At 44.9% G+C, this 14,615-nt stretch overlaps 1 protein-coding gene across 1 annotated transcript; it reads left to right on the top strand.

Annotated features, from left to right (window-relative positions):
* Positions 1-2,665: 2,665 nt before the first annotated feature.
* FOXL3 (forkhead box L3) lies at positions 2,666-13,097 on the top strand. The gene is made up of 4 exons (XM_033167254.1): positions 2,666-2,770; positions 3,030-3,158; positions 6,299-6,467; positions 12,609-13,097. Exons 2-4 carry the CDS (start codon positions 3,052-3,054, stop codon positions 13,083-13,085), a joined length of 753 nt encoding a protein of 250 aa, XP_033023145.1. The 5' UTR covers positions 2,666-2,770; positions 3,030-3,051; the 3' UTR covers positions 13,086-13,097.
* Positions 13,098-14,615: the final 1,518 nt, after the last annotated feature.

The following is a 14,615-nucleotide window of genomic DNA, read 5'->3' as shown; positions in this document are numbered from 1 at the left end:
AACCTGCAGAAAACCTGGAAGCCCAGGTGACCTAAGTAGCTAGAAATACCTTTTCCCAGCTCTGGCTGGTAAGACGGCTACAACAATTTCTGAACCAGGATAGTCTGACCATAGTTTTCCATAGAATTGTAGAATCATAGCATTGGGGGGGGGGGACGGGACCCAGAGGATCATCTAGTCCAAACCCATGCAATGCAGGAATATGCAGCTGTTCCATATGGGGACCTAACTTGCAATCTTGGCGTTATCAGCACCACACACTTTCTTCTTCTTTGGCGATCCCTCGTAGCCGAGTAAGATTGTCTTCCCTAAACACGGTTTTAACAATGAGTCTGTAAGTGACTGTGGAGGCCAATTCTGGATCCACACATCCTTCCACAGTGGGGACATTGGTTTCTGGGCGGGAGTTGATCACGGTGAAAATTTGCGAAACGTGCCTTCCTCTTAGTACGTTTCTCCTTTGTGTCCTGAGTTTGAGTGTCTTCAAAGCCCATGACACCTTTGGTAAAGGCTGTTCTCCAGTCGGAGCGCACGCAGGCCAGTGTTTCCCATTTGTCAGTGTTTATACTACTTTTTTTTTAGATTTGGCTTGAACCTCTTTTGTTGACCACCAGCATTACGCTTTCCATTTTTAAGTTCGCAATAGAGTAGTTGCTTTGGAAGAAAATCATCAGGCATCTGCACAACATGACCAGTTTTTACCACACACTAGGTGGCGCTGTGCGTTAAACCACAGAGTCTAGGGCTTGCCGATCAGAAGGTCGGCGGTTCGAATCCCTGCAACCGGGTGAGCTCCTGTTGTTCGGTCCCAGCTCCTGCCCACCTAGCAGTTTGAAAGCACATCAAAGTGCAAGTAGATAAATAGGGACCGCTCCGGTGGGAAGGTAAACGGCGTTTCCGTGCGCTGCTCTGGTTCGCCAGAAAGCAGCTTTGTCATGCTGGCCACATGACCCGGAAGCTGTCTGCGGACAAACGCCGGTTCCCTTGGCCTATAGAGCGAGATGAGCGCCGCAACCCCAGAGTCGGACACGACTGGACCTAATGGTCAGGGGTCCCTTTACCTTTACTTTAACCAACGGAACTATCCATGTTCTGATAACCTCCAAGTTGTGCAATTGCAATGCCATACTTGGCCAGGAAAACATCCTAAGGGCTGCTTGGAAAAGCACCAAGGGCCACATTTCACCCCTGGGCCTGAGATTCCCTACCCTCATAGAATCATAGAATCATAGAGTTGGAAGAGACCACAAGGGCCAACCAGTCCAACCCCCTGCCAAGCAGGAAACACCATCAAAGCATTCCTGACAGATGGCTGTCAAGCCTCCGCTTAAAGACCTCCAAAGAAGGAGACTCCACCACACTCCTTGGCAGCAAATTCCACTGTCGAACAGCTCTTACTGTCAGGAAGTTCTTCCTAATGTTTAGGTGGAATCTTCTTTCTTGTAGTTTGAATCCATTGCTCTGTGTCCGCTTCTCTGGAGCAGCAGAAAACAACCTTTCTCCCTCCTCTACATGACATCCTTTTATATATTTGAACATGGCTATCATGTCATCCCTTAACCTTCTCTTCTCCAGGCTAAACATACCCAGCTCACTAAGCCGTTCCTCATAAGGCATCGTTTCCAGGCCTTTGACCATTTTGGTTGCCCTCCTCTGGACACGTTCCAGCTTGTCAGTATCCTTCTTGAACTGTGGTGCCCAGAACTGGACACAGTATACCCTGATGTAGACAGTATTTCATTGGGTGGACCAGTGATCCAACTCAGGATGAGGAACCTTCCTTTGTCCCTGCCTTTCCCACCGTTTTCCAATCCAGCCAACCCTCTTCGAAAGCAAGCCACCGATTTGCATTGGCTCCTCTTCTTCCCAGAGTAACTGGCTTCCTGGGGGAAGTGGCTGTCTTCAAATAAATTAATTATCATGCAGCGTGCACACCTTTTAGGGAACCCCCTCCTTTCCCATCATGAAACCGTTGAATGATTTGCCTTTAGTTTTACAACACATGTTGGAAACCACTCCAAAGCACTGCAAGAAAAGGAGGGGTAAAGGAGAGAGAGAGAGAGAGAGAGAGAGAGAGAGAGAGAGAGAGACTCTATCAAATTGTTACAGAGGATTGGATGCCAACACACAGAGTTATTAGTCTAATTCATCCTGCAGATCAAAGCCCACACAGGCAGCTATCCTGCCTACAGCTATTTTCCTTTTACTTTCCTACTTGACAGTAGTCTCTCCCCCCCCACCCCGCCAGTCCTTCTGTTCTGTCCTCTTTGACACACACAGAGACACACACATTTGTGTGTATTCCGCTCCCCTCCAGTTGTGGAAACAGAATTTACGCCCATTGTCGGGGTGGTGGTAGTTGTTGTTGTTGTTTAAAAACACACAAAGCAAAACACCAGGATGGGCTGTGTGCCATGTCCTCTCAAGGGGGTTTATTTATGACTCAATGAGAGACGGATTTTGGAAAAGAAAAAAGAAAAAGAAAAACCCAACCCTGAGTGTTTGGGACTGCCCTATGTCTCCTTTATTTGTCTGTTTGTCTTAAACACCAAGGAAGAGAAGGAACTCTGGAGCCCCGTTTACAAGAAAGAGTTATGAAGCCGGCCGGGCTATTTAATTTGGCCACATTGTTTGTGTCATTGGCAAATGGGAGGCTGGTGCCCATCTTGCCAGTGGGGGACCACCCAGGAAGCCAGAATTGCATAGCTACTGGCTGTTGCAAACACCCAAGTTCAAAGGTTCAGGAGAGACCTTTACCATACTTGAATCGGTTAGTCGCTGCCTTTTTCATTTTCCTCCAGCGAGAGCAGGGGGAAGGGAGAACAAGCCCACCGAGGATATTCAGAAAGGGTTGTTTGGGGACTCCAAGACTGCGACAACAAAAAATTGCCACTGTGTGGATTAAAGGGGGGGGGGGGAGAGGGAGAGAGGAGGGAGGGTGGAAGCAAAGGAAAAGAGGGAGGAGAGAAGAAACAGGGAAGCATCATTCCTCCACCTCTCTCCCTCTCTCTTTCTCTCCTACTTCTCAGAAGCCAAAAGAGGACAAGGAATATGTTTGATAACACCCAGTACCCCTATAATTGCTTTAATTACGATGGGGATGATTACCCAACCTGCAGCTCTGATGAAGAGAAAAGGTTCACCAGACCAGCATACAGGTAAGCTTAACTTTTCCAACTCTCTTTCTCTCTCTCTCTCTCTCTCTCTCTCTCTCTCTCTCTCTCTCTCTCTCTCTCTCCATATTGTCAGTTGCTGGGGAATTCCTCTGTGATTCTTTGCAACACTCATCCATAAGCATCTTCCAGGTGCTGGCAAAAAAAAAAAAAAAATGGATATGGGGTTGCAATGATTTTGGGATTTTTTTTATTTAAAAAATGACTCGTTTTTATGCATTTCAACTGCTCGCATTATTTTAAAAATCGTAGCCAGATTGAATTTGGGATTTGAAGCAGGGGGACTCCAGACTGAAGTGAACAAAAAATAGTTTGCTTGGGTGGCCTCAGTCTGATCAGACTTGCCTACTGCAGAGGGTTGTTTGGAGGATAAAATGTGTACAGTGTCATAAGTAATTTTTTTTGTTCATTTTAGAATTGATGTAACTGATAGGGATGGCTGTCCCCTGCTCAATCTCCAACCCCCCTCCCCATTCTCTACAACAATTTAACAAATATGTCTTAAATGCACGCAAGGTGCTAAGTTAACCACTTTAGGCAAGGATACAAGTGAGATACTCAGGATCTCAGTCTCTTAAGCAAGTCTGATTAAAAGGTAAAGCCGAAACAAAATAGAAAATTCTTTCCAGTAGCACCTTAGAGACCAACTGAGTTTGTTCTTGGTATGAGCTTTCGTGTGCATGCACACTTCTTCAGAAGGTAAAGGTAAAGGTACCCCTGACCATTAGGTCCAGTCACGGACTATTCTGGGGAGATTAGTCACTTCTAAATCTTTCAAAACAGCTGGATTTTGACTTAGTAAGTAGCTAATCAAATGTGCATATTACCAAAAATATATATATATATCTAGGTTCTTTTTTGAGAGATTGAAGGAAGCTTATGGTTACTGAGCAAAAACTTACCCCTCATTATTAAAAGAAAATATTGTCTTTAACAATTTCTTCTTTATTCTCTGTTGCATTAACACCACACCTTAAAAAACAGAGTATGTCCTTAACTCTCAGGTCCACTGCTAAAGATTAATCAACTGAAGCATGAGTTGATTAATCCACTATTTACATTAAGTCGCACTTCCTAAAGACCACAAGGGGAAATACCTCCTGTTCCACTATGCACAGTTATATGGGAATAACTGGGCATCCAATGCATGTCTACTTAAAGGCAAGTACCACTAAGTTCTATGGGGCTTACTCCCAGGTAAGCATGTGTAGAATTGTCACCTGAGCCCCCTAGAACTCAGTGGCACATGCCACATCCAAGTCAACCTGGACAGAACTGAATTGCAAAGTGATCCTTTGATATGAAGTGCAACCGCCTGCCACAATTCACAGGAATTTCAGTGCTGAGAAACTTCTGTTGGTGGTGGTGGTGTTGGGTTTAAAAAAAAAAAAAAGTTGCAAAACGTGCTTGGGCATGCTTTTTGGTGGTGGTGTGTATTTGTGTGTTTTAAATCAAAGCTCTTTCACTTGAGTGGAATGGAAAAACCGTTGCCAAAACAGAAAGACTGCATTTCTCACTGGAAGAATCCTTAAGCATTTTCCTTATACTATACTTAAAATGGCCAGTCAGCAGCAATAACGGGCCAATCATTGCTGTAGATGAGGGCTGAAGGAGAATCCAGGACATATCTACTAGGAGTAAATCCTATTTTCAGGATCTCCTTTTAAAGAAACGTTTTGTGCTTTCCGCAATCAACTTTCCTGAGTCATAAACACTCAGGTGTTCTCGATGGGAGAATGTGACTTGATTCGAGAGCTAACGTGAGATTTGGGCTCAAATTCCAGCATGTGGACTTTGTTTGTCGATGACTTGGAAGTTTTTTTCCAACTTACCCTCTTCTTGTTGCAACTCACCCTGGGACCTTATGACAAAAGGGCAGTTAACTTCAATGGGTCTACTCTGTGTAGGGCTAGTGTTGGATACAACCTAATAGCGGTACACTTGGGCACACTGCCTGGTTGTGTGCTTGGGACTGATCCCACTCATGGAGCACAGTGCTTCAAACAACTCTCTCAAGAGACTATCCAAAGAAAGTGGGCATCTCAAGAGTAGCGCTGTCCAATGGACGGAGCTGTGCAGCGCAAATGTTAAGAGCATGAGCGGTGAGCTAGAAAGCTCCCAGTTCAGTTACCAGACTGACCTCAGGCAGGCTTCTATCTCTCAGTCTCAGTGTCCACTGGTAATACGGGAGACAGTGTGGTATAGCAATTTCAGCGCTGGACCAAGGCTGATTCAAATCCCCACTAAGTCATAGAGGTCACCTCAGACCAGAAACACACTCTGCCTCTCTGTCTTTGATCCCATCCTACCTCATAGGGTTGTTGTGCTGTGAAAATTGCCAGGGTAGAGAATTATGAATGTTCACCTGGGTTCCTTGAAAGAAAGATGAGAAAGAAAGAAAGAAAACAGGAGTCATCATTATCATACATTACTGCAGCAATGATTTGAGAACTTAGAACAGCATTATGCATAAAGATATTGAGGGTTGGATCCCAAATAAGGCTAAAGCTGCAGTCCTACTGGAAACAAAGGCACTTACTCCTGAGGAGGAAGCGTGTTAGTTATTGGGCGTTGGGTCTCATTGTTATGTAGGTCCCATTGTTGTTACAGTGGTACCTTGGTTAAGAACTTAATTCGTTCTGGAAGTCCGTTCTTAACCTGAAACTGTTCTTAACCTGAGGTACCACTTTAGCTAATGGGACCTCCTGCTGCCGCCGCCGCGTGATTTCTGTTCTTATCCTGAAGCAAAGTTCTTAACCCGAGGTACTGTTTCTGGGTTAGCGGAGTCTGTAACCTGAAGTGTCTCTAACCTGAAGCGTCTCTAACCTGAGGTACCACTGTACTTTGGTTTCAATGGGATCTCTCTGCGTAGTTAGTCCTGACTTAATTGAAGTCCCACTGACTTCAACAGGAAGTCCCTGCAACGAACTCTCAGAACAGTCCTATGCACGTCTATTTGGAACCAAGTCCTTGTCGTGTTCAGTGGGGCTTATTCCTGAAAGTGTGTGTTTAGGATCACAGCCTTGGAGTTGGATTGAATCTTATGCGATGTTGTTTCCAGAGTCTCTATGACCGTAGCATCGTCATCTTTCTTGCGATTCATTTTGTTTTGTTTCATATTGCAGCTACATCGCTTTAATTGCAATGGCCATTCAACAGAGCCCCTCCAACAAAGTGACTCTTTCTGGCATTTACGACTTCATCATGAAGAAATTCCCTTACTACAGGACAAACCAGCGAGCCTGGCAGAACTCCATCCGCCACAACCTCTCCCTCAACAGCTGCTTTGTCAAGGTAGGACCAACAAACCACAGCAACATGGGCAGCAGCCCACAACCTGGAAAGGGAGACTTGGGTTGTGCAAGCTGATCGGTTGGGAGCCCTGTTTGCAAGAGGATGCTGTGCACATCTGGCTGTAGAATCAGCTCAGATATGGCCATAGGGAACCAGCGCTGTGCTGAAAACTGTCTCTTGATTTCTCCTCTGTGGAAGGAGGCTATCAATAAGCCTCTCAGTGCCAGTTGCTGTGAATCACAAACGGGAAGAGCTCTGTTGCGCTCACGTCCTGCTTTCAGGCTTCCCATGCACAAATGGTCATTGTCGTCATTATATTAAATTTGTATACTGCCCTATACTCATAGATCTCAGGCCAGTTCACAACATAAAGTTACAATATAAACAACACAAAATACACAAAAATAAGAATAAAGACAACCCAGTAATCCCTCCATCCACAACACTTTTAAAAGGGCCACTGTGAGAATAATAATAAGAAGAAGTGAGGTTACAGGGAACCAGGCAGAGGGCCTTCTCAGTAGTGGCACTGATGTCATCTGATGTCAAGGAAATAAACAACTACCTGACTTTTAGAAGACATCTGAAGGCAGTCCTGTTTAGGGAAGTTTTTATGTTTGATGTTTTATCGTGTTTTTAATATTCTGTTGGGAGCTGCCCAGAGTGGCTGGGGAATCCCCAGCCAGATGGGTGGAATATAAATATAAATATTATTATTATTATTATTATTATTATTATTATTATTATTATTATTATTTAGTATTTATACCCCACCCATCTGGCTGGGTTTCCCCAGCCACTCTGGGCAGCTCCCAACAGAATATTAAAAACACAATAAAACATCAAACAATAAAAACTTCCCTAAACAGGGCTGCCTTCAGATGTCTTCTAAAAGTCAGATAGTTATTTATTTCCTTGACATCTGATGGGAGGGTGTTCCACAGGGCTAGTGCCACTACCAAGAAGGCCCTCTGCCTGGTTCCCTGTAACCTCACTTCTCGCAGGGAGGGAACCACCAGAAGGCCCTCAGAGCTGGACTTCAGTGTCCGGGCTTAACGATGGGGGTGGAGACGTTACTTCAGGTATACTAGAACAGGACTAGAGCCATTAGCCTGATTCAGCAGGAATTTCTTTATGTTATTATAATCACAGATTCATAGGATTGTAGAGTTGGAAGGTACCCCAAGGGTCATCTAGTCCAATGTATGAATTACAGTTAAAGTACATCTGACAAATGGTTATCCAACCTCTGCTTAAAAACGAAAAAAAAAAGTCTACCACCTTCTGAGGTAGTCCATTCCACTATCAAACAGCCCTTGCCATCAGGAGGTTCTTCCTAATGTTTAGCCAAAATTTCCTTACTTGCAATTTGAATTCATTTGTTCAGGTTCTACCTTCTTGAATGATTAGAAAACAAACTTGTTCCACCTTCTATGTGACAGCCCTTCAGGTATCTGAAGATGGCTATCATGTTCCTCTCTCTTCTCTTCTCTTCTCTTCTCTTCTCTTCTCTTCTCTTCTCTTCTCTTCTCTTCTCTTCTCTTCTCTTCTCTTCTGCAGGCTGAACATGCCCAACTCCCTCAACCACTCTTCATAAGGCTTGGTTTACACTTCATTTGCATGTCTCCATCTCTGGACCCTTGAGAGATGCTTTAGGGCAGGGGTCAGCAAACTTTTTCAGCAGGTGGCTGGTCCACTGTCCCTCAGACATTGGGGGGGCAGACTAAATTTTTTTTTGGGGGGGGGGAAATGAACGAATTCCTATGCCCCACACATAACCCAGAGATGCATTTTAAATAAAAGCACACATTCTACTCATGTAAAAACATGCTGATTCCCAGACTGTCCGTGGGCCGGATTTAGAAGGCGATTGGGCTGGATCCGGCCCCCAGGTCTTAATTTGCCTACCCATGCTTTAGGGTTTTGGTGAATGTGGAGTTTTGAGCTTCCTTTGGCATTGTGAGTTGGCTGAGGGTGGCATGCTTGTGTGTGTGTGTGTGTGTGTGTGTGTGTGTGTGTTTGTTGTGTGTGTTCTTTCCAAGAAACATATCTCCAACTCTTTGCAACCTCATTGGCCGCCTGTGCTTCCTGATCTGATGTCTTCCTTTGAACTTTCATTGAAGCATGCGCACCCAGGAGACCTGTAGTTTGCAGACGATTTGTAGAAAAAAGGAAATGACTCAGAAACACCCTGGGCCATCTTGAAAGCAAAAGAAGAACATGCACGTCTGACCCAGGGGAGTTTCACCAAAATGTGCTCCCGCTTTGGATAATTTTTTAAAAGCAATTTATTTCTGTAGAACGGCCAGCAAGGAACAGGGAGATGAGGACAGGAACATGTTTTCAGCATAGTGCTATAGGAAACAAAGAAAGCTCTATTATGATGGGTGAGGCTGGTTGTCCATCAAGGCCTGAATTGTCTTCTCTAGATGAGAGAGGCTCTCCAGGGTCACAGACAGGGGGCTTAGCTGGTCCTTTTGACTGCAGATGCCAAGGATTTGACCTGGGTTCTTCCATATGCAAGGTGTGCTCTCTACTATAGAGCCATAGTCCAAGCATTCTTGAGATGCAGCTGCATGGGCAAAAATATCCCGTCTATTTCTCAAGTTCAGGTTGTGAGTGCTATGGCTGGTGATGGTTGGAACCATGGTTACTGGTTGGGTGGAAGACAGGGAGCCCAACAGGTGCCCTCCATCTTTCCCAACATCAGAGTCTTTTCCAGGCAGTCTTCTTTTCTCATGAGGTGGCCAAAGTACTGGAGCCTCAACTTCAGGATCTGTCCTTCTAGTGAGCACTCAGGGCCGATTTCCTTCAGAATGGATAGGTTTGATCTTCTTGCAGAGTCTCCTCCAGCACCATAATTCAAAGGCATCCATTCTTCGGCGACCAGCCTTCTTTATGGTCCAGCTCTCACTGGGGAGCCAGTGTGGTGTAGTGGTTAAGAGCTGTAGACTCGTAATCTGGGGAACCGGGTTCGTGTCTCCGCTCCTCCACATGCAGCTGCTGGGTGACCTTGGGCTAGTCACACTTCTCTGAAGTCTCTCAGCCCCACTCACCTCACAGAGTGTTTGTTGTGGGGGAGGAAGGGAAAGGAGAATGTTAGCCGCTTTGAGACTCCTTTGGGTAGTGAAAAGCGGGATATCAAATCCAAACTCTTCTTCTTCTTCTTCTTCTTCTTCTTCTTCTTCTTCTTCTTCTTCTTCTTCTCACTTCCATACATCACTACTGGGAAAACCATAGCTTTAACTATATGGACCTTTGTTGGCAAGGTGATGTCTCTGCTTTTAAAGATGCTGTCTAGGTTTAACCAACAGTAGGTGGCGCCAAAGCCAATGACAGGAAGAGCCAATTAATTCTCAGTTTGCCCTATCCTCCTCCCTGCTGGGTTCTGCAGAGGGCAACAAAGACTATGAGGAAGAGGAAGTGGACAGGCAGTTTCAATTCCTGGACTTGTTGTAAGCAGAAAGGCAAGCTGGTGAGAGCTGACTGAAAATAGATGGAGGTTGGTGGGGCAATGCCCTTAGTGGAAAAACATCCATGGGCTGTTGCTTATGGAACTAAAATGCCACCACACACACACGGTATTTGGAGGGGAAAACTTAAGCTGGAACCCCCAACAACCCAGTAAGGACATGGAATGTTGACTGACTGTTGGGTGGAATGATTGGAAGCCAAGTGGGAAGGGGAATGGAATGGAGTTTCCTGTACAAGATCCCTTCCATGCTGCAACATTTTGTTGCAGATCCCATATTTAACAGGATTTCTATACCGCTAAATAATCCATAACCTCTAAGCGGTTTACACGTTTAACTCATGATTACACCATGTCGTCAGTTGCAGCCACTGCTCTCTGATGATAATGCACAATAAGTGCTACTGCACATTTATCAGCTCATGCGCAGGTGTGGAAGGTGTGCTGAGTGAGATGCTACTTCCAGGAACATGAAGGTCATCTGGAGAACAGGCCAACGTTACATAGCGGGACCTTAGCTCAATGGTGTAAAACATTCTTAGAATGCAGAAGGTCCCAGATTTAGTCAGTTGTATCACCAGTGAAAAGGATCGGGTAGCAAGTGATGGGCAAGATCTGTGCCTTGGAGAGATGGTGCCTGTCAGTGCAGGGAATACTGGGCTAGCTGGATAAACAGTCTGAGCAGGCATCATTGCAAACGCAAAAAGGAAACTTCATGCAATGGTGTGGTTCTTTTTGTGTGGCATTTTACTAAGGTCCTCGTGTGGTCTTGCAAGGGGAAAAAATCCTAAATATAATTGTTCCTACAATCATATGGAGATTGCTGCTATCTAGAGATGTGGGAGAAAATTGATTCAGTTCACATTTAAGACAAACATACCTAAATTTGCACCAAAATGCAACCTAAAAGCACAGCCATCCTTTGAAATTCACACATCTCCATATTTTGGGCTGCAGTTCTTCAGCCAAGTTATTTGTACAAAAATGTGTATACTGATGCAAAATTGTGCATATAAATGAATGCAACATACAAAATTGCATTACATTAGGGGAGACTTACTTGCAAAGATGTGTATATTAGTCAAAACCGAACGTATTTATTAGGAGAATCTGCATTAAGTTGCTGAGGAATTTTCACGAGGATCGGCAGCAACAAATAACCGTGGAAATAGGGGAAACTGAATTTAAAGCTGGAAAAATGAGAACCTTGGAGAACCAAACTTGACGGATTTGTCCATTCCTCCTTTTATGAGGATATGTTCTCAATGCAGGTTCATAACATAGAGGGGAGAAAGATGCAAATGAGCTGCAACAAACTGCATAGCCAGAATTATTTTTTAAAAAATAAATAAATAAATATCTGCATTGATCTAGAATTCAGAAGGGGAGGGTCTTAGGGCACACAGACCCTTGGGATGATATAGCAAAACCATTGCACACAAACACACACAGAATATCTGTGCACCAATGTGTATATGCCCAGATACTCTTCAGATATTTAGAACTACAGCTCTTGTCATTCCTCACCATTGAGCCTGCTGGTTGAACAGGGAAGATAATAATAATAATAATTTATTATTTGTACCCCACCCATCTGGCTGAGTTTCCCCAGCCACTCTGGGTGGCTCCCAATTGAGCGCTAAAAACAATACAGCATTAAATATTAAAAACTTCCCTAAACAGGGCTGCCTTCAGATGTCTTTTAAAAATAGGATAGCTGCTTATTTCCTTGACATCTGATGGGAGGGCATTCCACAGGGCAGGCGCCACTACCAAGAAGGCCCTCTGTCTGGTTCCCTGTAACCTCACTTCTCTCAATGAGGGAACCACCAGAAGGCCCTTGGAGCTGGATCTCAGTGTCCAGGCTGGACGATGGGGGTGGAGACGCTCCTTCAGGTATACAGGTCAGCACCAAGAAGATCAGTAACAGAGGGAAAGCCGCCTTTCCGGAAAGCTTATACACCACGATGGACATTTCCCTCACATAACTCCTGATAAGCTTTGGGGGAACCGCAAAGCTCTGTGGAACACGGTTTGAAAGCCACTGTCCAAGGTTGGTAGGGAGAAAGCGAAACTCAGCTCTAAGTAAATGGAGATCATTGCAAATATCCTTTCGCCCTCTTAGCCGCTTCTGGATGGAAGGATAGAAAATGCAGATATTGTTTTCTTCTGATTTATGCTAGTACATAGCAAATTAAAGGGGCTATTTGCCTACAACTTCTATAATTAGAGAGCCTGGTCTTCAACAGTTTGTCATATATGTTTATACGAGACTTGAATTTAAACGGACGCAGATGTTGAAGCGGCTGTGTTTGTAGCACACACGCACACAAATGCCGAACTCGGCTTTTCCTTTCACCCAGGCTTCAGCTCCGCAATCTGTTCTGAATGCTGTGCATCAACCTTAGACCTCTGGAATGAATAGCAATAAGAAAACCTAGAGAGTTCCTATGCATGTGCAGAGTGCATTCCCCACCCCCCGACTTGAGTACCCACTGCCCACTCTCTTCCACTCTTGGATTAGGGGATAAAGGTCTGAGATGAGGGGAAGGTCGCAGTTTCCAGACACCCTTGACAGATGGTTTTATATTTCCCTTAAGGCAGTCACTGACAGAATGGATGCTTTCTCTCTCTCTCTCTTTTATTATTTTAAAAACAATGAATCGCAGGTTCCCCGGACAGAAGGCAATGACAAAGGGAAGGGCAATTACTGGAGCTTTGCATCGGGATGTGAATCTATGTTAGACCTGTTTGAAAACGGGAACTACAGGAGGAGGAGGAGGAGGAAGAACGTCAAAAGGGAACCCAGAGACAAACGGCCAAATGGTGGGAGCGACTGCTTGCAAGCTTTATCCCCGGTGGATTCTGGATTCTCCGGAATCTCCTCATGCCCCGGTCAGAGAGTACAATCCCAGCCCAAAGCTTTGGAGACTTGCGAGCTTTTTCCAAACGCCGCCGCCAGCCGAGAGAGTCTAAACAGCTCCTCCATAGGAAAATCTGACTCCGAAATTAAATTTAGCATTGATTACATTCTCTCCTCCCCAGACCCTCTGCCTGTCCTGAGGTCTCCGTATCACGCAGAAGATAACAAATACCACCTCTTGGATTCTCAGCAGCTGGTGAACCTTCAGTTTTGGACAATGTGAGCTTGCAAACTTGGGAGGGTGGGGGGCGAACCGAGAAGGAAACAAGGGACTTTTTTTCTGCCCAACAGTCACTGCAGTCGCCCTCAGGAACAGGAGACTAGATGCTTCATTGGGCTATTCAATATCTCAAAAATGAATTTCTCTGAGGTTGGAAACTTACCACTAAACCATCCTACTGCTTGCGAACTTGCTTATGGGTCTGTGGCACTTGCCGGTTCCTGTTTGAATCGAGTGTATCTGGTGGGCCCTTTCCTCCCTTATTGGGCCCATCTGGGGATTATCCTGAGCACGCCAAACAGCACCAAGTAGCTGGGTCAAGCTGCCATTTTCATTTCCCACAATGCCCCTAAAATGGGCTGGGAGCACATCTGGCCCTCCAGAGGTTGCTGAACTACAACTCCCATCATCCCTGATCATTGGTTGGGCACTGATGGGAGTTGGAGTCCAGCACTGACTGGAGTAACAAAGGTTTCCCAGCACTGCCCTAAAATGATTGCTAGACCCAACTGCTTGGAGCTCTGGTCTGAGGCGAAATATTTAAAGGAAGGGTTCAGGGCAAGAATCATCATCATCATCATTTTTAATTTGTATACCATCTTTCTATCTTACAATACTCAAGGCGGTTTACAAGCTGGAGAAACAAAAAAATATACATCTTATAACAATCCAATGCAATGCAAAAATGTGATAATAAAACTTTAAAACAGGTAACCTATATCAAAAAAGTACCATTCAACAATCATTGGAATAGTATTAAATAATAATAATAATAACATACAAAAGTTAAACAGAAATCCACTCAGCAGTTACAATAAACAATTTCTAAACTATAATCAATAAAACAATGGCAAGCCACAGTACATAAAATAATACAATACAAATTGAGAAGCGGAGACTAGAGGGTGGGGCAAGGCAGGTGGAAGGAGGCCTTGCCTGATGGAGTCTCTCCCCTCAGTTATTGGGGGCTGTCAGGTTGATAGGTTTCACCCCACAAGGATTCCTAGTGTGATGCCAGCCTTAATCGGCGGTCTAAAATGAAAGTTTTCTTTTCCATGGTCACCTGATTACACTTTACCACATTTCTTTTCTTTCGGGATGTTGGAATGACAGTGGTACCTCGCAAGACGAATGCCTTGCGCAACGGAAAATTCGCTAGACGAAAGGGTTTTGCGGGTTTTTAGGTGACTCGCAAGACAAATTTTTCTATGGTCGTGCTTCGCAAGATGGAAACATTTTGCGATTTTTTTCTCGCACAATGCATTCCTATGGGAAACCGCGCTTCCCAAGACGAAATTTTCGCAATACGAAACGACTCGCGGAACGAATTAATTTCGTCTTGCGAGGCACCACTGTACTATGGCCAGTTTTGTCCTATGGTTGCTGTCCTCCCCCCCCCCCCCGAGAGAGAGAGAGAGAGAGAAGCAGAGGGGGTTTTCAGCCAAAACTCAGTTCCGTCACCTCTCAGGTGGGCGCCATTGCCATTCCAAGAGAACTAGGGAGGTGCTCATGGTGAGTTCCAGCACCTCTTTT

This window comes from Lacerta agilis, chromosome 13, assembly GCF_009819535.1.
Source record: "Lacerta agilis isolate rLacAgi1 chromosome 13, rLacAgi1.pri, whole genome shotgun sequence".
Lineage (NCBI taxonomy): Eukaryota > Metazoa > Chordata > Lepidosauria > Squamata > Lacertidae > Lacerta > Lacerta agilis.
This window is presented reverse-complemented; position numbering and strand designations above follow the sequence as displayed.

Coding starts and splice junctions, on each gene's coding strand:
- FOXL3 (XM_033167254.1), top strand. CDS start 3,052: ATGTTTGATAACACCCAGTACCCCTATAATTGCTTTAATTACGATGGG. Junction 3,159..6,298: donor TTCACCAGACCAGCATACAG/GTAAGCTTAACT, acceptor TTCATATTGCAG/CTACATCGCTTTAATTGCAA. Junction 6,468..12,608: donor TCAACAGCTGCTTTGTCAAG/GTAGGACCAACA, acceptor AATGAATCGCAG/GTTCCCCGGACAGAAGGCAA.